Here is a 23,790-nt window from a genome sequence, read left to right as displayed (position 1 = left end):
GGTGAACTACCCCTTTAACCCCTACATGTTGTACTGCACAGGAATTCTTCCAGAAATGCCATATGTATAAGGACCCTTAGCCTGAAATAAAAAATAAACTGAAACATTTTAATTGCAGTATCAGATTATTTACACCACTTTACTCAAAAACAATGTTTCCAGCGGTTTAAAGAACAAAACCCAAATTCACCGGGGAAAGAAATTTGTTTGTTCTTTATTAATTGTCTATATCTGCTGTTTTTTTGGAGGCCGCTACTGTTTTGTGTTTTTGTGAGCTTTTTCTTGGTTTCAGCCAAGTGTTACCATAATTAGAAGGCTTTAGGAAAAGGAATCTATATTAAGTAGTGCGTGTCCTGAATTTAATTGCACCTTGGGTGGGGGAAGGGCTGAGAGGAGGGTTCTCTGCAATTATCTTTTGAGGGCATTTTTGAAAACACTGGTGTGCAAGTTAGCCTAAGCAAGTGCTGAATTACATGTGTATAAAAGATGTTTGGTGCCCTCCACAACATTGGCTGTCGAAGGAGTATACTAGTTGTTTTTGTCCTGATAGCTAAAGGCCTCAGTAATTATATACGTGACCTACTTATTTGAGCATTTCACTCCTTAATCACCATCCAACCCCACTCCCAACCTCCCAAAAAAGTAATGAGTGGAGCAGACCATATTGCAAACATCAGGTCACTTTTGCATAATAAAGCTGTCCAGAGTGAAGGAAATTATTGATGGTTGGAAGAGCAGTTCATTTCTGCAGTCAGCTGTCTGGGGGACTGTTTATAGACAGCTGTCTAATTTAATTCTGTATCTTCTCTCCCTACACAGGCTAAATACAGATAATGACATTCAAAACTCCCCTTTAAACATAGTAACATAGCAAGCGGGATGAAAAGAAATATCACTCCATCAAGTTTGTTTCCAAGAGTTCCTCTGTTAAGAAAGAATATTTGAGCAAAGGGAAGTGATCCTATGGTGTCATTAAAGCAGGGATTTAGAGTTGGATCAACGGTAGCATTTTCAGGCAAATTTCATAGAGATTTGTTTATTTGGCCCATTAACAGTGTGACTTCTAAAGAATCCATATGAGCTAATATGTCCTCCCCCCCTAGCAGCCTAACAACAGAACAATGGGAAGGTAACCAGATAGCAGCAAAGGACCAGTAACATCAAAAAAAATAGTTTGTATACATTGGAAAAAAAAAAACCACTAAGACATATTAAACTTTAAAATCGCAAAGTCTTTATTAAGAAATAACTTACCGAAACTCCATTTGCACTCCTCTTCAGATCGGGCGATCCATCGTGCGACGTTCGATTTCTCCTCCCTGACTTCCTTACAGGAGATATCCAGGGAGGAGAAATTGAGCGCCGCACGAAGGATCGTCGCCCTTTCGCCTTTTCTGAAGAGGAGTGGAAGTGGAGTTTCAGTAAGTTATTTCTTAATAAATGCTTTGCGATTTTGGTGGGTTTTTTTTTGTTTTTTTTCAATGTATATTAACGAATTGTTTTTAAAAAAAAATGTGATGTCACTGGTCCTTCGAAATCCAGGTCCCTCTGCGTCACATTCAATTACATTGAGTAGGAGAAACAACAGCCTGCCAGAAAGCAGTTCCAACCTAAAGTGCTGGCTCTTTCTCAAACCTCATGACCAGGCAAATGACCTGAGATGGCTGCCTACACACAAATATTACAACTAGAAAAAATACACTTGCTTGTTCAGGAATTCATTTTTATATTGTAGAGTGAATTATTTGCAGTTTAAACTGTGTAATTCAGAAATAAAAACTACATCATAAAAATCATGACAGAATCACTTTTAGATGATATCTGTTGGGGAGTGGGCAGGTAAGGAGGGACCCTACACAGGCAGATATGCTGCCGACTTGGTCTGAAGTCTGACAAGTCAGCATCTTATATCTGCCCATGTGTCGCTAGCTTAAGGAGCTTAGTTGAGCTGCTGTTTACTCCTGGTGAAATGACTGCATGAATGTATAAATTTAAAAAAAAAGTCACTGTCTCTTTAAATGTACTTTTATTATTAGCCTAAAGCTGACTTAATTAAAAAAAAAAAAAAAAGTTTTCCAGGGTCATTTGTCTGAGCAGATGCATCACATGATATTTTTTCTGAAAGAGAACATTGTGCATCAACGCCCACCAAATGTGGTATGTCAAGGGGTGTGATTAAAAGAGTTGCATTGTACAGAAGCACTCTTCTACATTAACTATGAGTGACACAGGCCTTGATAGTCATTTTCTATAAAGTTTATCATATAAAAACCTGGCACCGTTTTACCGTTAAAATTTGTGTGAAACAGAGTCCAGATAAAGGGAATTGTGATTGTAAATTACAAACTGTAAGCGACATCCTAATATACCAGGGCTTACCTAGAGGCGTCTAGGTAATTCTGCAATTATTATTTTAAATATATGTCAAAGATAAACTAATTAAAGTACCAAATTGGATGGAACTAATTTTGTCCCCTTTAATCATGACAGTGTTGTGTTTAATGAAGAAATAACCAGTGCCACCGTTACAGCCACTCAATTTTTGTATTTGGTCGGATGCTGCACAAAAGAATCAGCCAAATGCTGAATCCAAACTTGGATCTGCATGTTTAAATTTGAGCAAAATTCATAAAATTTGCATCACCCAAAACATAATTTGTCACTTTCAGATGTCTAGTGCATATGGCAATATATGTGCCTTAGGAATAGTCTGAATCCAAATTGTGCAAAAAGCGCTAGGATTCCATAGCATCTCACTGCTGGTAAATTATTCTAATCAGATAATAGCATAAAATACCCTCTATGGCGTTGTCCTGCAAATGTAATCATTTATGTGCTGCCAGTAGTGGAAAGGCATTTAGATTTTTTTGCCCACGCTTTAGGGAGGAACTCCACAATGTGTCTGGAGCCAACGTGTCGCCATGCGACGAAACGCAATGCATGGCAACGTGTCGGCACCAGCCACATAGTGGAGTTCCTCCCTTAATTAAGGTTACTAGATTATGTTTTATTGCCCTAAAAGCCTAATTTTGAGAAAGTTGTTATTTTTTTCTCTTAACTCACAGTAGGAAAGGTAAGTGTGGGTACATGTCATCAGGGCTGCAGCCTCAGTGCCCCTGTATATATGTTTTTGGCATAGTGGTTCAGGCTCATATAAAGGACTGTTTAATGTTCAAGACTACATTAAAGGAAAACTATACCCCCCAAACAATGTAGGTCTCTATTAAAAGATACTGAGTAAAACAGCTCATGTGTAAAACCCTGCTTCATGTAAATAAACCATTATCATAATAATATACTTTTTTAATAGTATGTGCCATTGGGTAATCATAAATAGAAAATTGCCATTTTAAAAAATAAGGGCCGCCCCTGAGATCGTAAGATTCACTGTGCACACATACAAACCACATGTAAGGTCACATGAGCCAATTAACAGACAGAGTTCTGCCTTTTGCTTCCTCTCTTCTTCCTGTTACAGTTAGAGTTGTAGTATTTCTGGTCAGGTGATCTCTACCTGTTACAGTTAGAGCTGCAGTATTTCTGGTCAGGTGATCTCTGAGGCAGCACAGATAGAGTCACGAAATGGTGGTTCAAGGCAAGAGATGTAAAAGGGCAATATTTACTTAAATATATATTCCAGTTTGGTAAGATTCTTTAATATGTCATTCAATTTGATATAAACTATCGGTTCTTAAGTATTCATTTTGGGGGTAAAGTTTTCCTTTAAAGGGTTGATACTTTTCAAAAGCTTGGCGCTGAGTAAGCATATAGAATGCACAAGCTGTTCGCTTTGCCTTTCCGAATGCTGTAAACCGCAACGCAGTTTAGTTTTCATTATCCATTATCCGAGCACCACAGCCTGTCGCAGGTTTCCTCTGTAAATACTGGAGGTGACAAGAAGTCTTTCCTGCGGAATACAGCTTTTTAATATTTAATTTTGTGTTCTTAAGAGTTGTAAACATACCCCAAAATTATAAACAAGCTTAAAAAAAAAAACCCTATATATATACGTATATACATGTATTCATCTACCTTTGCAATGGTATCAAACTTATTTAGAAATGTAATTGCTTGTGAAAGCAGTGTTGGTGGCTTGTTATTTTCTTCACTTCTGGTTCTAACATCTGAATAACAGACCTGTGAAGACCTTTGGAGTCCTTTGCTTATGCCCCTGCTGTAAGTTCACAAGCACAAGCTGTCCAAAATAGTGCCATTAGTGTTTATTCTTAAAGCCCTTGCAGCAGGGCTTATCTGCATATCTGTTCCAGTGCAGTACATAATGACACACGTTAAGGGGCAGAAGGGGAGACCCCTAAAGTCTTTAAACTCACCACCCTTCATGAATACAGTCCTTCAGCAAGTATGCATAAAATATGGTGCATAAAGTTGCTAAATTAGCTTTGTGATGTTTGGTTGGAGTACAGCAAAGCTATTACTGTTCCTTTCAGCTGTCTGTTTAAAAACAATGTATATTTATTTTTGGCTGTACACATTGAGGCGTATGTAAGTGGTCAACACACTTCTACATTCGGTGCTTGCATGAATTAGTACAGTCTGATAGTACAGTGCTGTGTTTCGCCCCGCGCTCCCCTGTGGTGGAAAAAAGCGATATGAAATAAGGATGAACCTAATCCACTATTTTGGATTCGGCCGTACCCCTGAATTCTTCAAGAAAGATTCGGCTGAATACCGGACCATATCCAAATTCTAATTTGCATATACTTCCTTGTAAATTCCCTCCCCGTCCCTGATATGCAAATTAGAAGTTGGTTTGGCTGGGCAGAAGGATTCGACCGAATCAGAATCCTGCTGAAAAAAGCCGAATCCTGGATTCGGTGCATCCCTACTATGAAATGCCTGTGTGTAAAGCTGGCTGGCATAGACGCACCAATATCGTACAAAACAAGGTTTTGTATGATTTTTAGACTGTGCGTGTGTTTCGAATAATCAAACTGACAATTATCTTATTATGGCGATAAGTCATTTAGTTTATTGGACAGGTTAGAAAATGAATGATGATATCCATGGGCAACTGTAACTACTGTACATAACTTTCGTATGATTGCTGTCTGTCAATTAATGGCCAGAACATTGTCTGATTTGTTTTTCCTACTTTAATCCTACAGTTTAAATCTGAATGTTCGTTTTGGATCATGGCATTAAAACAAATGATCTATATCTGATCGTTCGCCATACGACAAATAAAATGTGAATATGTATGGCCAGCTGAAGAGTCCTTACAGTTTCTTTCTTTTTTTAAGAAAAAAATTCCCTTTTGTGGCAGTTTGGTAAATTCCACCCTTGAATTGGCGTATGTCTGTGTGGGTGGAGGGGTGGGTGCTAAATATAGTAAAGTGATTAATCATGCTCATTGTATATAGGAGTGACACCAACCAGTGAAGAGGTGCATTAGTAGGCAGATTGTATTGATGGACTCTTATGGCCTGGAATATTTAGAATTAAGTGGCATACTGCAGGTCTAGAGAGTAACAGGTGTGCTTTGGGGTAGGGACTGTGGCACCTGCTGCCGGATAATGCATCATTAAGGGATTACTTGTTGGGTCTAGTCAAGTAAATTAACGTTAGTGGGTGCCTGTTGTGGGTGGGCGTGGGTAGGTAATTAGCATGCAGCCCACATACATACAGTAGCTACTGCAGAACTCCAATCCCAGCGTAAATCATGGTTGGCCCGTACCCCCTCCTGCTCTGGAGGCAGGAGAACACTTTCCCTTAAAGTGACTGTGCGCTGAAAATGCTTTGCTACACCATCCCTTTCCTTTGCAGCCCATGGTGTCCTACCCCTGCATTGATTTTTTTCCTGAGCCCAGTCCCTCAGTCAGGAAGCGTGCTTGCATTAATGTGATTGATTCTCTGCTGCTCCTTAGCTGGAGTGTTCCATTCAGTCTCTGCACGGGGGTGTGTCTCAGCCACAATTATATCAATGACTTGAAAATACAATTGAAAGATTGCGTAACCCATGACAAACATGTGATGGTGGCATACATTTTCCCTACCATTGTGTCGTAGCAATATGTATTGCAGAGGCACTGCTTTTCTGTCACAAGTTACACAGCTTGGTTTTCCTTCACTGAAAGAGAAAGGACTGTGTTAAGAGTAGGCACAGGGACACAGCTGGAAAATAAGTGGCAGTTTCAGACACATATAAAGCCACTTTTTGTTAGTTCTTGCAGCTCAGCTGGGAAAGCCCACTTTGTATATAACTATAGCTTTCAGCACCTACATGATGGCTGTTTGATGCTGTTGGGCCCAGGGTTGTCAATAATCTATGTATACGCTTATTTCTGAGGAGGTGGGAAGGTGTAAAAGCTAAAAATGCTTCTGGACTAATCTGTAAAAGGTCAACTGACGTAGGCCTAATTGCTAATAATATATCTGAGGGAAGTTTATTGTGTGTGTGGTCTAGACTTCCCTGTTTGGGGCCCATTGGCTGAGCAGTCATGAAGCGGAACATCAGCAACCCAGAGATTGTGCAGAGCTGGTATTTCAAGAGGGTGTTTGAAACTGCTCCATAGGGGGGCTCACACACACAAAATCCAACCTGACAGAACATATAAGACACCAACTACTTAAAGATATATCATATTCATGCACTCCCAGGATTTGACAGCTTTTTTTCCTTTATTTAAGAATGAAGTATGAGTAGTCCTGGGTTTTACACTAGTCGCTAGAGTTATTTGAACCCCTTGGTGGGGGAAGATGTAAGGGTTTCATGCACTGCTCCCCAGTTAGCATTGAATTTCTCAACAAATTGCCTTTGGTAACAACCAGTGTTCGTGCTCTATATTTGATATGTGCAGTCGGTTGCTCCGTAGTTGATTGTCTGGGAGTTGGGTTTGGACACAAGTGAAAGAGCTGATGGAACATGTGCTCCCCCAGGTGGCCAAAGCTCCTTCAGCAAGCTCTAAACTGCCCATAGAAATCAATGCACTGTGGGAACAGTAAAACAGAATAGCCCAAAGCAGAACATACAATTAGACTTCTATATCTGGTAATTATTTGCTTGTATCTGTAGCACTGCACAGGTGGAACATTTCTCTTTATCTGAACTCACTATGAACTTGGGTGCAAATGCCAATGCCATAGAAAGTCACTTTTTAATGGGCTGGTTAAGGGCTGTTTACGCTAGGGATTCGTCAAAATCCACTATTTTGGATTCGGCCCAACCCCCGAATCCTTCACTAGAGATTTGGCTGAATCCTAATTTGCATATGCAAATTAGGGATGGGAAGGGAAAAAATTTGACTTCCTTGTTTTGTGACAAAAAGTAATTTGATTTCCCTCCCCACCCCTAATTTGCATATGCAAATTTGGATTCGGTTCAGCCGGGCAGAAGGATTAGGCCGAATCTAAATTCTGCTGAAAAAGGCCAAATCCCGAACCGAATCCTGGATTCGGTTTGGGCCTCTATTTACTTGAAATGGCAGGGCCTATCTTGACTCCCAGACCTGCCTGTACTTGTCTATTATGTTTGCTTCTCTGTAGCTTACAGCTTCTCTTTTTGTCAAGCAGTTTTGCCCTTTTTGTTATTTCCTCAAACACCTGGCTGGACTTGGATGTTGTTTGCAGAAACCTGATTTGAATATTTCACAGATTTATCAAAACAATTACTCAAGATGGTATAGTTAAATGTTCTACATGCTGTGTATAACAGAATGTAGCCATCATTTCTGTAGTCACACATGCTCACTTTTGCTTATGTGTGTACCTCTCTTTTTTTGTCTGGGGTACTGCAAAGCAATGTGGCAGATCCTAAAGAAATGCACTTTGCATTCAATAAGCTGTTATTTAAGGGAACATACATGAACATTAAGCATTCCTTTCCAGTGACATTTGCTAGTAACCTACAAAGCACAAAGATATTGATTATTGTGTTCCATCTCCTTCTCTTGTTTATGTATTCAATTTGTGCTCTGCAACAATTGTGCGTCACTGCAAATAGCATTAGCTCTTAGAAAAACCTCAGCTCCACTAAAGGATCCTGAAGTCCATTATGTCTATTCCTGTGGCATCACATGTGCACAGATGCAGGCCCAATTGTCTGACATCCTCAGCCACAGCTGCAAGATTCTAAACCCATCACCAGATACATTTTCCTATAAAAATGCTCAAGTACTCATAAGTAAGGGAAGGCTGAATGGACATCTATCCTTCCCATATTAGCTGACCTAATGAATACTTGAGTATCCAATTCTGCCAAAACCATAGTTGTTTTATCAATAGTGGATTGGTATTAATGTCTGATGTTGTAATTTTTGTTTCAGATGTAGTGACTGCGGTGTGTCCTTGTCCCACCGATATTATGAGAAGGATGGAAGGTTGTTCTGCAAAAAGCACTACTGGACACGATTTGGGGGGATGTGCCAAGGCTGTTCTGAAAATATCACCAAAGGCCTAGTCATGGTAAGTGCACAGAAGGGTGCCATTATCTTTATAGAGACCCATATAAGATCTATTGAGTGTGTTTGACTTTCTTTAACCAAAAATAATCCAGATTTTTTTTGTTCCCCCCCCCCCCATATCCATCAGAGAAAAGTTGCTAAAACATTACTGTGCCAGCCAATGCAAACAAAGAGCGAATGCCAAGCGTGTTTTTTTTAACTATATTTCTATCTTCTACCGCAGTTTTTTCTGGTACAGTTAGAAGTTGTAGTTCAGCATGAGAAAGAGGTTTGCATGAACTGGACCACTGATTCTGAACTGAGCTTCTGAGGACTCACTCACTTATCTGGAATTTTACTCTTGACAGGTAGCGGGGGAGCACAAGTACCACCCAGAATGCTTCATGTGTTCCCGCTGTAAAGCTTACATCGGTGATGGAGAAACATATGCCCTGGTGGAGAGATCCAAGCTCTACTGGTAAAATCATTGGCACTGGCTCCCATTATGTACCCTCTCACTACTGTCTTATATAAAAACGATTCATAAAAACGATTCCTTAATCTGTTACCTTATTGAGTATGTATGCAGTTTGAGTAAAATAAAATCACTTGGGGCTGGACATTATCAAAGCTTTGTCAAAGAGCCAGAAAATGTCAACCAGTGACCAAGTAATTGAATAGGACTCTAAACTGTGCTAAACTTACTTTTTCGTCTGTTGATTTAACGAAGAAATATCTAGTTTTTATCGAGAAGTGATGTCTAAAGCAACTGGACTTGCTGAGTAATCTTGAAAGTGTTTCACTGCAGAGTGGCTTTTTCAGTTCAACCCTGGTGAAACACTTTCAAGATTACTCAGCAACTCCAGTTGCTTTAGAATTAGTTGTATCAGTATTCCATACTGTATATCATGACCTGGATGAATGAAACCTTCATTTATTGTTTTGGTTTTTTTTTTTTTTACTTGAGCAATACACTGAAGTTAACTACTTTCACGTTCCAACAGCCTGGTTCTGGCTAGTCACTGTTTGAGGAGGAGTAGGTAGTAAAGCAAATGACGAGACCATAAGAAGCCATGGGGAGGGAGGAATTATCCCATTTAAACCAACGACTCTTATTTACAGGGAGAGAGAAGGTGAAATAGTTCAGTGAAAAACAAAAAAACATTCCATTACTGTTTTATAGTAACAAAAAATTAGGAAATGTGGCCTCTTTTTTAAAAGATTAGGCAGAACACATTTACAAAACAAGTCCTATTTATTGTGCTCATGTTGCTCATGCATGTATGTATCAGGTGTATAATGCCTTTGAAGGCATAAAGCCAACCTTAAAACTGTGGACTTGATTAAAGGGCTTCCATTTGGAATTTGCCTTCAAGTTTTAAGGTGGTGCACATTACACATTGAATCTGCTGTGGTGTATCAGTCCTTTCTATTTACTAAGTTGTTAAAGGGGAAGTTAAGTCTAAAATAGAATTAGCTATGAGCAGTCATTCATAAATGGTTACTTTTCTGCAGGTTTATATGTTTGAGCCAGAATTATTGTACAGGTATTGGATCCTTTATCCAGAAAGCTCCGAATTATGGAAAGTCGTCTCCCATAGGCTCCATTTTATCCAAATAATCCCAATTTTTAAAAATAAATTCCTTTTCTTTGACTAAGATATAATTAATTCTTATTGGAAGCAAGCCCAGCCTATTGTGTTTTTATTTAATTATTATTTATTTAATGTTTACATGATTTTATAATAGACTTATGGTATGAAGAGCCAAATTACGGAAAGATCCATTATCTGGAAAACCCCAGGTCCCATACCTGTACAGTAATGGTAGTCCAAGGGCACTTAGCATGATGAACAGTCTAACATGCTTCTCTCTTATCTTTTTCACTCAGCGGGCCTTGTTACTATCAGTTCTCTGTAACTCCAGTGATTGACTCCCCGGGTTCTAGATCACCTCACACAGTCACACTAGTGTCTCTCCCAGCTTCAGATGGGAAACGCGGCCTCTCCGTTTCTATCACGCCATCCTGTGCAGAGCACTCTCACACTGTGCGAGTCACTGAGTAAGTAATCGAGGCACTTTTAAAGGGTGTGCAATAAACGTTGCAAACTGTTCAACTTAATTCACCCTGGCAGTCTTTTGCAACTTTTATTACAATACCTGGGTTTCTGAAATATACAGTGATGTGTGAGTCTGTGCAATAAATTCATAGAACATTGCTTTTCAGCAATTGTATATAATTGTTGTCTTCGGAGGACTCCTTGCTGATGTAAGTAGTTTGACAGCTCCCATTTATTAACAGATTGTAATTATATATATTTAGAGAATAAATGTCCTGCACAAACTATACATTTACAGGCTTCAATACCATGGAGTGCAGAATGAGTTGTGGCTGGTGGACACAAGGCTATAAGGAGCCACATATTTAATCCTTTATGCCAAATCGCACTGCTTGAAGGGCAAGGTACAATTATTATTCATGATTTTTTATTCTCTTTTTCTTTTTGTGAATAGGCTTGATGCAGACTTTTTGGGTCCTGACATTCAAAGCTCAATCCATATCGGAGATCGAATCCTTGAGATAAATGGTACCCCAATTCGTAGTGTTCCCTTGGATGAGGTAATTACATTTCTGTTTTATTTGTTAAAGCACATATTAAATTATCCTGCATTCTCAGCATTTCTTAATTTTCCTTGTATTTTTACATTTTCCTTGTAGATTGATGTTCTGATACAGGAGACAAGCCGCCTCCTGCAGCTGACAATTGAGCATGACCCTCATGAGACCCCCACAATGCCGAGCCCTTGCGCAGAAATTGCAGTCAGGCGGCAAAGGCCAGTAATGTAAGGAACGTTTTTGATTCTAGAAATCTAGTTGTGATTTTTCTTTATAGTTTCAGTGGCCTGTATCTCAAGGAATCTTTCAGAAATAGCACAAAAACACACTTTCTATGAATGTTATTGGCTTTTAAATGGCCACTGTACATTTATGTTTTACCTGCAGTATAGGTAAATGCTTGAGGCTATACAGTTTAATCTCTATGTACAGGTTTTTGGAAAACTTTAGTTTTCATTTAACTGTGCCTGTGCATACCTGTTTGAGATTAGCCATGGCTCTCTAACTTTGTACTTTGGGACCTTGGGCTCACCCCTCTGGATTATAGCATTACCTGAGTGCTGTTGGAGGTTACAAATATGGTTGTAAATGGTCAATATGAGACCATTGTAGTTTAGGCAAGACTGAGGGTAAGGGCACACCTGGCGATTCGGGGAGATTTAGTCACCTGGCGACTAATCACCTCGTCTTTGCGACGATTATCTCCCCGAACGCCTTCCCTCTGTCTTGCACCGGCTATAATGAAAAGTGACTAAATCTCGTCAGGTGAGTAAATCTCCCCGAATCGCCAGGTGTGCCCTTACCCTGAAACTGCAAAATGATTACCATCTTTATAGACCTTATGGTAAGAGTATAACACTTATGTACTCCGCACAATAAATGCCATATAAAGGGAAAGTAAATAATAAAGCTATTTTAGACACAAGGTATGAAAATATATTCTTTTTACAATGCGTGGCTAGATAAGTGTATTTTTCTACACAATATCATTAGAAAGTTTCACCTCTAGCTGAAAGTTTTTCCACACTATAACACAAATAGCATTTTCCTATCTAAATAAATAGTGTAAATATGTCATTATTCTCCATTTAGAGGAAAAAGTGAATTTAAACGTATTGCTTTACATGATCTTTTAAAGAGAGTGTTAAGCTTCTAAATATAGACTGGAAATGTCAGTACTGCCATATACTTCTCTTGAGAAGGATGTGTTCAGAACTTTTGCTCCTATTTACGTACATAAGACCACAAACCACAGACCAGCCTAGTATTCATTTGCATCCCACGGCATCTGGCAGGCTGATAAAAATGCCCCTCGCTCTGCTTTTGTAGCAGTTGTTTATTGTCTTTACCAGAGGTGAGTTTTGTATTGCTATATTAATTCATTTCTCCTAACTGATTTTCTGTGCCTATGCTGTACATGAGGCAACGGCTGATAGTTTGGATGATCTGACCCCTACTCCCTTACTGTTCATTTCTTTTCTAGTTGGTCATAAGGAATATATTTGTTTATAATCTTAGGAAACAAAGAGGAGCAGGGCCATAGAAACGTTTTAAAGGGGTAGTTCAACTTTTTTTTTGTTTAGTTACACATTGGTATGTTATAGAATGACCTGTGCTTAGCAACTTTTCAGTTGGTCTTTATCTTTATAGTTTTTTTTAAGTATCTGCCTTCTTCTTCTACCTCTCTCTCCAGCTTTCAAGTGGGTTCCTCTGACCCAAGCAGTCAAAAAGCTATTGCTCTGTGAGGCTACAATTTAATAGCAGCCATTACTTTTTATTACTGATATTTATATTATGGCCTTCTAAAATTAAGTTCAAATTCATTCATTCATATTTATTGAAGCCACTGCCTGCTTGCTATGGTAAATTGTACCCTAGTAACCAGACAGCTGGTGCAATTCCAAATTGTGAAGCCGCTTAACAAACCGTTACATAATTCAAGGATAAAAGGAAATGAAAGCTAGTTGCAAACTGACTCAGAATATCACTGTCTATATCATACTAACCGTTTATTTGAAGGTGAACTACCCCTATATGGGGAGGTATAGCTAAATACAGCCCTTGTAGAAATATTGGGTCTTGTTTGATGTGTGAGCAGTTAGATACCAAAATTGGCTCAGATTTAGATCTGTATAAACACTGTACAGGGTGCAATATATGTTAATGTATTGTTCAGTGTCATTACTAAAGCTCCTATATTGCCATGTTGCAAAGCAAATTAAAAGGGCGAAAAGGGACCCTGTACTGTGCTCATGCCTTGACCATGTTAAGTACAGGTTTCCCTTAGCATGCTAAGTGCACACACAATTTATTTTGCGCCTACTGAACAGCACATAAATGTATGTGTGAACAGAGTAGCTTGCCACTGGTATATACTGTATGTGAGGATCTAAAAGATAACAAAGTGGAGTTGCAGGATGACTCCTGTTAGTATTATGGGATCATCAGCCAAAATGATGGTCATGTCCTGTAATGCAATTTATTTGGCATGTGGGTCGAAATGGCAAATATTAACCCTATGTATGGCCAGCTTACTCTATGTGTCAGTTTTTTGCAAAAATCGAAACTTACTTTTGCCTACACCCAATTTATATTTAAGGCGCAGTTGTAGTATAGACCGGTCACCTGGATCCAGCTGCGTGGGATCGCCATCCTGTTCTCGCAGAGACATGAGCCGCTCTGAGTCGGTCCGTACTGTCACTGGTGTCCATCGTATCTTCAGACCCTCAGATCTCATCCCAGGAGAGGTGTTGGGCAGGGGATGCTTTGGTCAAGCTATAAAGGTGAATAACTTGGTATTTCTGCATGGCAATATTTTCTTGGCCACCTACCAGCTTGCACCCCCACTTGTACTTACCCCTACCTGCACTTACCCAGGACTGCTCGCACCACCCTACAATCACTGTTGCTGTCACCTTCTCCAATGTGGGGACTGGGCAGGTGGGAGATTTAAATGTCTGTCAGTACAGCTGCGGGCAATATGCCACCCCCAGACTTCTGCCGCCCTAGGCCTTCGTGGCCTGTCCACAAATCCGGGCCTGGCCAAAAGGGTTAAACATCTGCTTCTTTTGACTGCAGTACTGCAATTGCTTCCCTCTAGAGATGCATTTAATAGTATACATTGGTTTCTAACCTTCTTAATGCAGGTTACGCACCGGGTGACTGGGGAAGTGATGGTAATGAAGGAATTAATTAGGTTTGATGAGGAAACACAAAGAACCTTCTTAAAAGAGGTAAGTGCTAATTAATGCTTAATTGAGACAAGTCTGGCTCCTGCCTGCTTTATCATCTGTATTAGCTGCAGTATATATATATATATATATATATATATATATATATATATATATATATATATATATATATATATATATATATATATATGCGTCCTGTGGGTATCAGCACTCGATACTTGTATGAGTTTGAGGTGCAGGATCAAATTAATGATACAGGTGATGCAAGGATCAGCACACTCATTTGTAGAAAAGCAAAGTGTATTTTATTTCAACACAGCATTGTGTCCAACGTTTCGGTTCCTCCTGGGAACCTTTATCAAGGATGCAGTGCCTTACAGTGCAAAGGTTTAAATACCCACCCCCACATGTGGATTTTGGCGCCCTGATGACGTCATTAGTCCATATACAGATGTTGTTTTCCAAAAACAAAGTCTTTCCTGTGTATAGAGTGTCCTTTTGTTCCTACACCACTAGGTGTCAGCGTAGTGCCTTGTGTCAAATCCTCTGTGCGCATGTGTCCAATTGGTAACATGGTTACACGATTGAAACAGTGTTACAATAAAGCAAAAAAGTAAAAAACGGAAAAACAAATTACTTACAGATCAAAGGAAGAATACTTTGTATGCATTTCAGATCAAAAGAAGAATATTTTGTATGCTTTTCCTGAGGAGCAAAAAAAGTTTCGATCAATATTTGGTGTATATTTAGAAACAGCAAGTTATTCAACATGTATATTGCTCATGCAAGGAAACAATTCAATGTTAACTGTCCATTGAGTCCCTTGGGTATAACGCAGTCCAGTTCATGTATCCAGTATGCTTCACGTTTCAGTAACAAATTGTCAATATCACCGCCTCTTGGCGGTTTCTGTATACAATCTATAGGCATACATTTAAACGTGGTAGGGTCATGTCTGGCCTCTTTCCAATGTTTGGCAACTGGCTGTTGCGCTATGTCCTGTTTATTGGCATCGACCTTTCTGTCCATATCCAGTGCAGCCCTTATAGTGGCCCTATGCATATTTATCCTCTCTTTCAATTGCCTAGTGGTTTTTCCACAGTAAATTAGTCCACAGGGGCATTTAATCACGTATATTACTCTGGTTGAGGTGCAAGTGAGCCTATGTTTGATCTCATATCTCTTTCCAGTTCTAGGGTGTCTAAATTCTTTTCCTAGTATGAGAGTGTTGCACATCACACATCCCGTACATTTATATACCCCCGGGCGGTTGGATAAAAAATGTTGGACCTTGGGTTGCGAATATTTACTTACTGGGTCGGCGGGACTCAAGTGTTCTTTTAGGTTGGTGTTCCTCGCGAAACTGAATTTCGGTCTTTTGGGAACCCTAGGGGCTAGCGCTTCATCTTTGGCCACTATATCCCAATGTTTGAGTACAGCTTCTTTGGTGGCCTTACTGTGGGGATTAAATTTACTGACGTAGTAAATGTCATTGATGTCGTTGTCCTTATTGTTCGTGGTAGCCGTGGTACTTTGTAACAATTGTTCCCGTGACATAGCTGCTACTGCTTTTGTAGTGTCATTGATCAAATTAGTTGGATAGCCCCTAGCCAGGAATTTTTTCCCCATTATTGTTAGATCCTCCTTACACTGTGCTGGATCGCTGTCAATTCTAATGACCCGCATCATTTGTGATTTGGGAAGTGATTCTAGGAGATGTCTGGGGTGGTTACTTTTGTAATGTAGCAGGGTATTTCTGTCAGTGGTTTTTGTATATATTCTTGTGTGTAAGGCCCCATTTGCTTTGTAGACTTGAACGTCCAGAAAATTTATTTGTTGCACGCTGTAACTCAGGGTTAGCCTGATTGGAGAGTCTAGAGAATTTAGACTATTCACATATCCCTCCAGTGATTCTGATGTACCTGTCCATATAAAGAACAGGTCATCTATATAGCGCCTGTAAAAACTGCCGAATTTTTGAAAAAGTTTATTGCCATAGATATGCTCATTTTCATAGCTGTGCATGTATGCATTGGCATATACTGGTGCCACTTATATATATATTTGGCAACCGTCTACTAAGTATCTCTTTTTATATAAATAATATTTACAGTATACTTGAATGTATATATTTATATATTAAATGAAAAGATTGCCAAAGAACCCTATTCAAATGATTTTATCAATTATTTTTCTTGGTAAGGTGTGTGCTTGCAATGAGTGATGTAAAAATAATTTTCTTTTCCACCTGCCATCAAAATCAAAAATGGAAGCATGGGTTTTTGTGCAATGGGAAGATTAAGGGGCAAATTCACTAACCTCCAAAAATTTGCCAGCGACGGCTTCGCTCACAGAGCAACATTTCACCAGGCATAGATTCGCCAGGACAACGCTAATTCACTAAAATCCACCAGGCGTTAGAGAGCGAAGTAACACTAGAGTCTATCTCCATCGCTAGCGAAGTTACGCCAGCGACCGTTAGTAAATCGGCGAAGTACCGAAATGATGCCATGCTGCTGAATTTTCGCCCGCATTAGTCACTTCGCCCTTTAGTAAATTTGCCCCTAAGGCGGGACTTAAAGGAGACCCTAAAAATGAATATGGCTAGAAATGCTGTATTTTATATACTGAACTTATTGTACCAGTCTTATAGCTCTTTATTGGTTTCATACACTCATAGTATTATGATTTACTCTTATCCTTTATTAACCCTTTCGAAACGCTTTCCTACCACTGAAGTCAGACTAACTGGCCTATAGTTTTGAGGCTGAGATCGGGATCCTTTTTTTAATAGAGGCACCACATTAGCAATTCGCCTGAATCCTGAAAAATTAAGTAAGATTGTCAAAGAGGTTTGGCAATCACAGAGCTAAGCTTGCTAAGTACCCTGGGATGAATACCATCTGGCCCCGGAACTTTGTTTATCTTAAAATGTTTTAGTCTATTTTAAATTTCCTCATGTGTGAACCATGCACCATTAGTTGTATTACTAGAATTGGGACTATTAAGAAGGCAACCTTCATTAACTGGTTCCTCATTTGTAATTACTAAATGTAATAATTTCTGCATTCAGATATTGCCCATGCTTTCTACTAACCATCTGTCTCTGTTTGGTGTAGGTGAAGGTGATGCGATGCTTGGAGCACCCCCATGTGTTGAAGTTTATTGGAGTACTATACAAGGACAAAAGGCTAAACTTTATTACTGAGTACATCCCAGGTGGGACCTTGCGCAGAGTTATAAAGAGCATGGTGAGTTCACTACTAAATTTGCCTTTTTTCTTCTGAGCACTAAAAGATCTGGGATCTTTCCTGTTTCTTTTCTTAATTGCTTGCTGTTGGTTCTTCATACATTAGGAATACACCTAGCCTGTGACCTGCATAGTTTCCTGGATTAAAGGGGGCATATAACTACCTATATATAACATAATGTGCCCTTCAGAGCAAACTTGCAATTTACTGTAATTATTTAGATTTTGTGATACGAACATTTGGGTACTGCTAATATCATACATGTGAAACAAGAGCGCCCCCTGCTGTCCTGTCCTGGTGGAGGCCAGTCAGAAAGGCAAAAGCTTAGAAAACACATCTTGACATGGACAAGAATAGAACTGAGACATAATAGAGAAAAGCAAAATAGTACTACTGGTGCATTTTCAGGCAATAGACTAATGCTAAAAACAACTGGGCTGGGCAACAATGTCACCAATCAAAATATTGCATGTCCTGTATTGCTACATACCCATTAGGTTTTTTTGATGGTGAAGGTACAAACTGTATATGGATGTTTTAAAGCAACCTTTTTATCCGTGAGCCACATTTAGATGTAAAAAGATTTAAGGAACAATACAAGCATACAAAATGGTCCTCGGTGGTGCTAAATAAATGCTGTGATAGGCTATTTGGTAGCCCCTGTGTGGCCTGGCAACCTACAGGAGGCTTTTTGACAGTACTCCTGGTTTATATGCAACTAAAACTTGCCTCCAAGCCAGGAATTCTAAAATAAGCACCTGCTTTAATGTCATTGGGAGCAACATCCATGGGGTTGGTGACCAACATTTTGCTCAATGCCACTGGTTGGAGATGACTAGTCTAAAGAATGAAGCATTAGAGAATATATTTATCATATGTTTGAGCATTAGAAAGCTTTTTAGACTTAGCAACAGCAGTTTACAGTTGCCTAGGTGGCATACAGAATTCACAATATTTAAGAACAGTGACACAAATGGAGAAGAACATTCAGTAGTTCATGCAGGAGCTGCTGCCAGTGTGCCACTTCTAGTGTTTTGTTCATAACATTTTAAAGTTATGTGCACAGGCAAGTGTGTAGGTTAAAATAAGTACAAAATCAAGTGTTTTCACTTAAAATTACTATATATTTATGTGCATGCAAACAGATTAAAGGGTTCATTGGTTTCCAAAATGTGAAAGTTAGAATAATGTTTGTCTTTTGTACTGTGCACATTGTTAAAGTACAAATACAAGTTGTTCATGTTGATCTTTCAGGATACGCATTGCCCATGGAACCAGAGGGTCAGTTTTGCCAGAGACATTGCAGCTGGAATGGTGAGTACAAGTGCATTTTAATGGATGGCTCTTCATGATTGTCCTCAGATAAGAGCCTGTCCCATCATTTTGGTGGCAGCTGATAGTTGTTCTTACTCTACCCCAATATTTTATAATATATTTGTCTTTTGCTTACCTAGACATATCTTCATTCTATGAATATTATCCACCGGGATTTGAACTCTCATAACTGTCTTGTACGTGAGGTAAGATGTCACATTTCAGTATGTCAGTAAGCAGCAGGCACAGACTGGGGTTATTTCAAAAATATGAAGAGTAAAAAGTAAGTTTTATTCAGAAAATTATAAAAAGGAAAGCCCTTTGTGCTTCATACCTTTTGGGGCATTAATATTAGGCTCTCTGATTTGAGGTGGCCATACACAGAGTGATCTGCTCATTTGGTGATGGTGTCAAACAAGAGGATCTCTCTCCGATATGCCCACCACGATATGCCCACCAATCGGACTGATTCTGATCGTTGGCCCTAGGGCCCAATGATCAGATCATAATGCAGGAGTACGGGAGGTCAGATTGCGGGACTACATCAACGAACAGATACGGTCCTCAATCAGACGGGATTTTTAGCCCTGCTCAATTGTCATCTGGCCCATTTTCAGCCAGATATCGATCGGGGAAGCCCGTCGGAGGGCCCCATACACAGGCCAATAAGCTGCCGACTCGGTCTGTCAGCAGCTTTTATCGGCACATGTATGGCCACATTAAGTCCTCCTGAAAGAAAGAGGACATTCTTGGTCATACTTTTCTGAATAAAACATATATTTTTGTGTCTGCCTTCATTCTAGTGTGTTTAATTCCTCTCAATTTGCTGACACTCTGGGGCATAAACATATGCAGCTACTGTAACTTTCTACCTTCATGTATATATGTAGTGGTATTTTCATTTTGGCATATAGTTAGTATGTACCATATTATGCACAGTAATGTTACAAGCCACCTGAAGGCTTGGGCCCTGTACACTTAAAAATACAGTTAAATCCATAGAATGTTCATTCCCGAAATGAACAATGGTGCTTTCATGCCTATTGAAAGTAGGCAGTATATATAGGCTGATTCTGTAGATTATTGCCACACCGAGTCAGATATCTATCCAAATTTTCAGCTATATGGGCAACTTCAGTATAGGGTCCCTTATCCGGACACCTGTTATCCAGAAAGCTCTGAATTAAGGGAAGACCATCTTACATAGACTGCTTTTAGTCAAATAATTAAAAATTTCAAAAATTGTTTCCTTTTTCTCTGTAATAATAAAATAGTTCCTTGTACTTGAGCCCAACTAAGATATAATAAATCCTCATTGGAAGCAAAGCAATCCTGTTGGGTTTAATGTTTGAATGATTTGTAGTAGACTTGAATTATGGAGGTGCCATGTCCCAAGCTTTCTGCACAACAGGTGCTATACCTGTTTGAAACTATACTCTTTCATGACACATTGGCCAACAGAGGCTGCTCTTCCTTTGTGTGATGATGCTGTTGGTTTTGTAATAGTTTTATTCATTTGGAAGCTTAGTTTAGGTGGCTAAAATGTTGTACCCTTGAGTGATCAATTTTGCTTTTTGGACTATAGGATGGGGGTCTAGTGGTGGCAGATTTTGGCCTGTCACGTTTGATACCCGAAGAGACTCGTGATCTACGGAAAGACAGAAGGAAGCGTTATACTGTGGTGGGGAATCCCTACTGGATGGCACCAGAGATGATAAATGGTAAAATGAATGAATTATTTGTTTTTTTTAGATCAGACACCAAGAACCCCAATAAAGAAGTGTAGGCATTCTTTGGCCATTGTTCAAGTAAATAATTATGCTGTGTGGGCTCTCGTTTCACCACTGGTGCCAAAGGAGCATCATTTTGGTTGATAATTCAGTACAAACACTCAGCAATACATTAAAGGCATTTTCTGATTTGTAGCCCTATTCTGGCATAGCATTAGGCAGCCAATCAGCATTAGGTAGCCATACACTATCTCAGGGATCCCCAACCTTTAGAACCCGTGAGCAACATTCAGAAGTAAAAGGAGTTGGGGAGCAACACTAGCATGAAAAATGTTCTTGGGGTGCCAAATTAGTGCTGTGATTGGCCATTTTTAGCCCTTATGTGGATTGTCAACCTACATTGAGGCTCTCTTTGGCAGTACACCTGGTTTTTATATAACCAAAACTTGCCTCCAAGCCTGGAATTCAACAAAAAGCACCTGAGGCCCCTGGGAGCAACATCCAAGGAGTTGGAGAGCAACATGTTGCTCATGAGCTACTGGTTGGGGATCACTGCTCTATCTGGATAAATTGCTAGTCCACCTATCAGGCCTGAAGACCACAAGACTTGAAATTGTCCTGTATGGGAATTCAAAAGATTATCAAAATAACATTGATCAGTTCTTCTGGATAGCTTCTTCAAACAAGCAGATGTGATCAGAAGTGAGATATGGCTTGTAATTTCAAGGCTCTTTTTATGGCACACTGGGTATTAATTCCACCATTGCCCTCAGACAGAGAGCAGCAGCAGACAAAATGCCCCTCTGAACCAGTCACTGCTCTTTATACTAGTGATAAGTGAGCAGTTGAACACACATGGAGCAATAAGCAGTAGGGTCCTTGTCATTCACTAGTATAAAGAGCAGCTGCAGGGCTTATAGGTAAAATTTAGACCTGAATTGCCAACTTTAACCAATGCCTTATATATAAATAAAGATGCTATTCATGACTGAACAAAAACCGAATCTAGGATTTGGTTTGGGATTCAGCCTTTTTCAGCAGGATTCGGCCGAACTGAATCCTAATTATGCCAATTAGAGGCGGGGAGGGAAATTGCGTCACTTTTTGTCACAAAACAAGCAAGTGAAAAATGTATTCCCCTTCCCAACCCTAATTTGCATTTGCAAATTCTGATCCGTTTCGGTATTCGACAGAGTCTTTCGCAAAGGATTCAGGGGTTCGGCTGAATCCAAAATAGTGGATTCAGTGCATCCCTAACAAAAACCCAAATGCCCAGTATTTATTTAGACCTTTATGCACATTGTAATACCCCCTCTTTTTGCTTGTGATCACTAAAATTACATAAATGTAACATCCATTCAAGTGAAATGCAAAGGTGCGTGCAACAGTAATTATATGTACAATATTGAGTTACAGAGTATGTTCATCTCAATAGCTACTCCCAACTGGAGTGTTCAATGCATTCTGCATTCCCCTTATTGATAAAAGTCCAATGTACGTCATAAGGTACACACACAAGATAAATCTTAAATACTGTACAATATATTTAGCTGAAAGGAAAAGTAGCCAAAAATGTACTTTGTTTCTCACTAGCTATCACAAATGTACTTATATTGCTCAACAAATACATGGTGTCTCCACAAGGCTTTTATTTGGCACCTTCTCCATTCATCCTATCAATGTTCTGTCACTGACTTTGCCTTGTCTTGTTCATGATGATTAAATTCCTGTGTTTTTTGTTTTGTTTTTTTGCAGGAAGAAGCTATGACGAATCTGTGGATGTTTTCTCCTTTGGGATTGTAATTTGTGAGGTATTTATGCTGGTTCACCGTTCCCATTACTGTGCTCTTTACATGTTTCATCGCTTAGTGCTTACTGGATCACTCTCCCCTTCTTCATTCTTCATTTACAGTTCTGTGCTGTATTTTCTTCTTTTTGTTTTGTTAGATAATTGGACTTGTAAATGCTGACCCTGATTATCTCCCTCGCACCATGGATTTTGGGCTCAATGTCCGTGCATTCTTGGATAGATTTTGCCCCCCGAATTGCCCACCAGGATTTTTCCCCAGTGCTGTGTTGTGCTGTGACCTGGATCCTGAAAAGAGGTAAAGCTAAAACATGTTATATTTAATATATTTTTATTAGCAGTTCTGTATCAGATTAATGATACATACAAATACATAGAAAATGCTCAAAATAATAAATATATATATTACATATTTGATTATAGACCTCTCTATGTGATTTTCTGTCTTTGTAGCAGGCCTTGTTTTATTAATTATTCCCACTGTGATAAAATGTTTAACCTCAGTCAATTTTACCTGTGCTCTGTTGCAGGCCAAGGTTCTCACAGTTGCAGCTTTGGTTGGATTCCCTACTTAGGCACTTAAACCTTCAGCTTCCCCTCAGTTCACATATTGAACAACTTGAACAGAATTTCTGGGAAAACTACAGGAGGGGTGATAGCACACTTCACGTGCACCCTGAAATCCCTGAATAACCCATGGAGGACGGTTTCATAATAAACACCCCCAGACTCATATTGCTTTTCTTGCACGGAGTGAAAACGTGCCCCCCCATGTTCTAACAAAGAGGATCTGTTGTATCAGAGCTGGAAATTGTTAGATATCTCAGAAGCACTGAGGGCTTTCCAAAGATTCTAGAACCCTTCTAGTTCCTCAGGGTGCCTACTGAGTTGCGCTGGTTTCTGATGGTTCTTTCTGGTGAGCTTGCTTAAGATAAACCAGGATCGATTAGTAAGCCACTTAGTCTTCAGAGTACCAGAAACAAATTCTGTAGTTCGTAAAGGCGTCATTACACCACTTCCCTTCCTGCATGGCGCCACCTTCTCTTGGCATTTTGTTCAAAGAAAGAAGCATCCTGCACCTTGTGTAAATACCTGTATGTATATTTTGATTGTGCATAGCGTTTTGTACATAGCTTCCTTAATGTAGGTACTGTTTATCTTCTCACCTCTCCCAACTTTATTTGTGTTGTCGTGTATTCTCTACTCATCCATTGCTTTATGTTGGCTCAGGGTTACATCGGAGTGAATGGGACCACAATGCACTTGGGCTGAGATCAAAGAAAACTGTGAAGAAACCTTATCTTAGTATATGCACATCATACGTGTATCGTACATCTTTCACTTAATCGTTCCTTGAATACACAATGCATATTTGTTTAGTGATTGTAAACTTCTACACTTATGAGCTCACAATATATCACCAAGTCCTGTCATGTTGCCATTGCGGTGAAATTGAATGTGGGGGATTCAGCCCTTTCTCG

At 39.5% G+C, this 23,790-nt stretch overlaps 1 protein-coding gene across 2 annotated transcripts in view; it reads left to right on the top strand.

The window, feature by feature from the left end:
* Window positions 1-23,470, top strand: part of limk1.L (LIM domain kinase 1 L homeolog) — a 45,403-nt gene extending 21,933 nt beyond the window's left edge. The window contains exons 2-15 of one of the 2 annotated variants that reach the window (XM_041580880.1): window positions 8,283-8,421; window positions 8,768-8,877; window positions 10,291-10,461; window positions 10,914-11,019; window positions 11,119-11,243; window positions 13,616-13,799; window positions 14,163-14,249; window positions 17,327-17,458; window positions 18,713-18,772; window positions 18,913-18,978; window positions 20,358-20,493; window positions 22,258-22,313; window positions 22,450-22,607; window positions 22,840-23,470. In XM_041580880.1, coding sequence (XP_041436814.1) covers window positions 8,283-8,421; window positions 8,768-8,877; window positions 10,291-10,461; window positions 10,914-11,019; window positions 11,119-11,243; window positions 13,616-13,799; window positions 14,163-14,249; window positions 17,327-17,458; window positions 18,713-18,772; window positions 18,913-18,978; window positions 20,358-20,493; window positions 22,258-22,313; window positions 22,450-22,607; window positions 22,840-23,002 — 1,693 coding nt within the window. In that variant the 3' untranslated portion in view covers window positions 23,003-23,470. 2 annotated transcript variants of the gene reach the window in all.
* The last annotated feature ends 320 nt before the right edge of the window (window positions 23,471-23,790 follow it).

Source organism: Xenopus laevis, chromosome 2L (assembly GCF_017654675.1).
Source record: "Xenopus laevis strain J_2021 chromosome 2L, Xenopus_laevis_v10.1, whole genome shotgun sequence".
NCBI classification, from domain to species: Eukaryota; Metazoa; Chordata; class Amphibia; order Anura; family Pipidae; genus Xenopus; species Xenopus laevis.
Note: the sequence above shows the minus strand (reverse complement) of the source record. Positions and strands in the feature narration are given on the sequence as shown.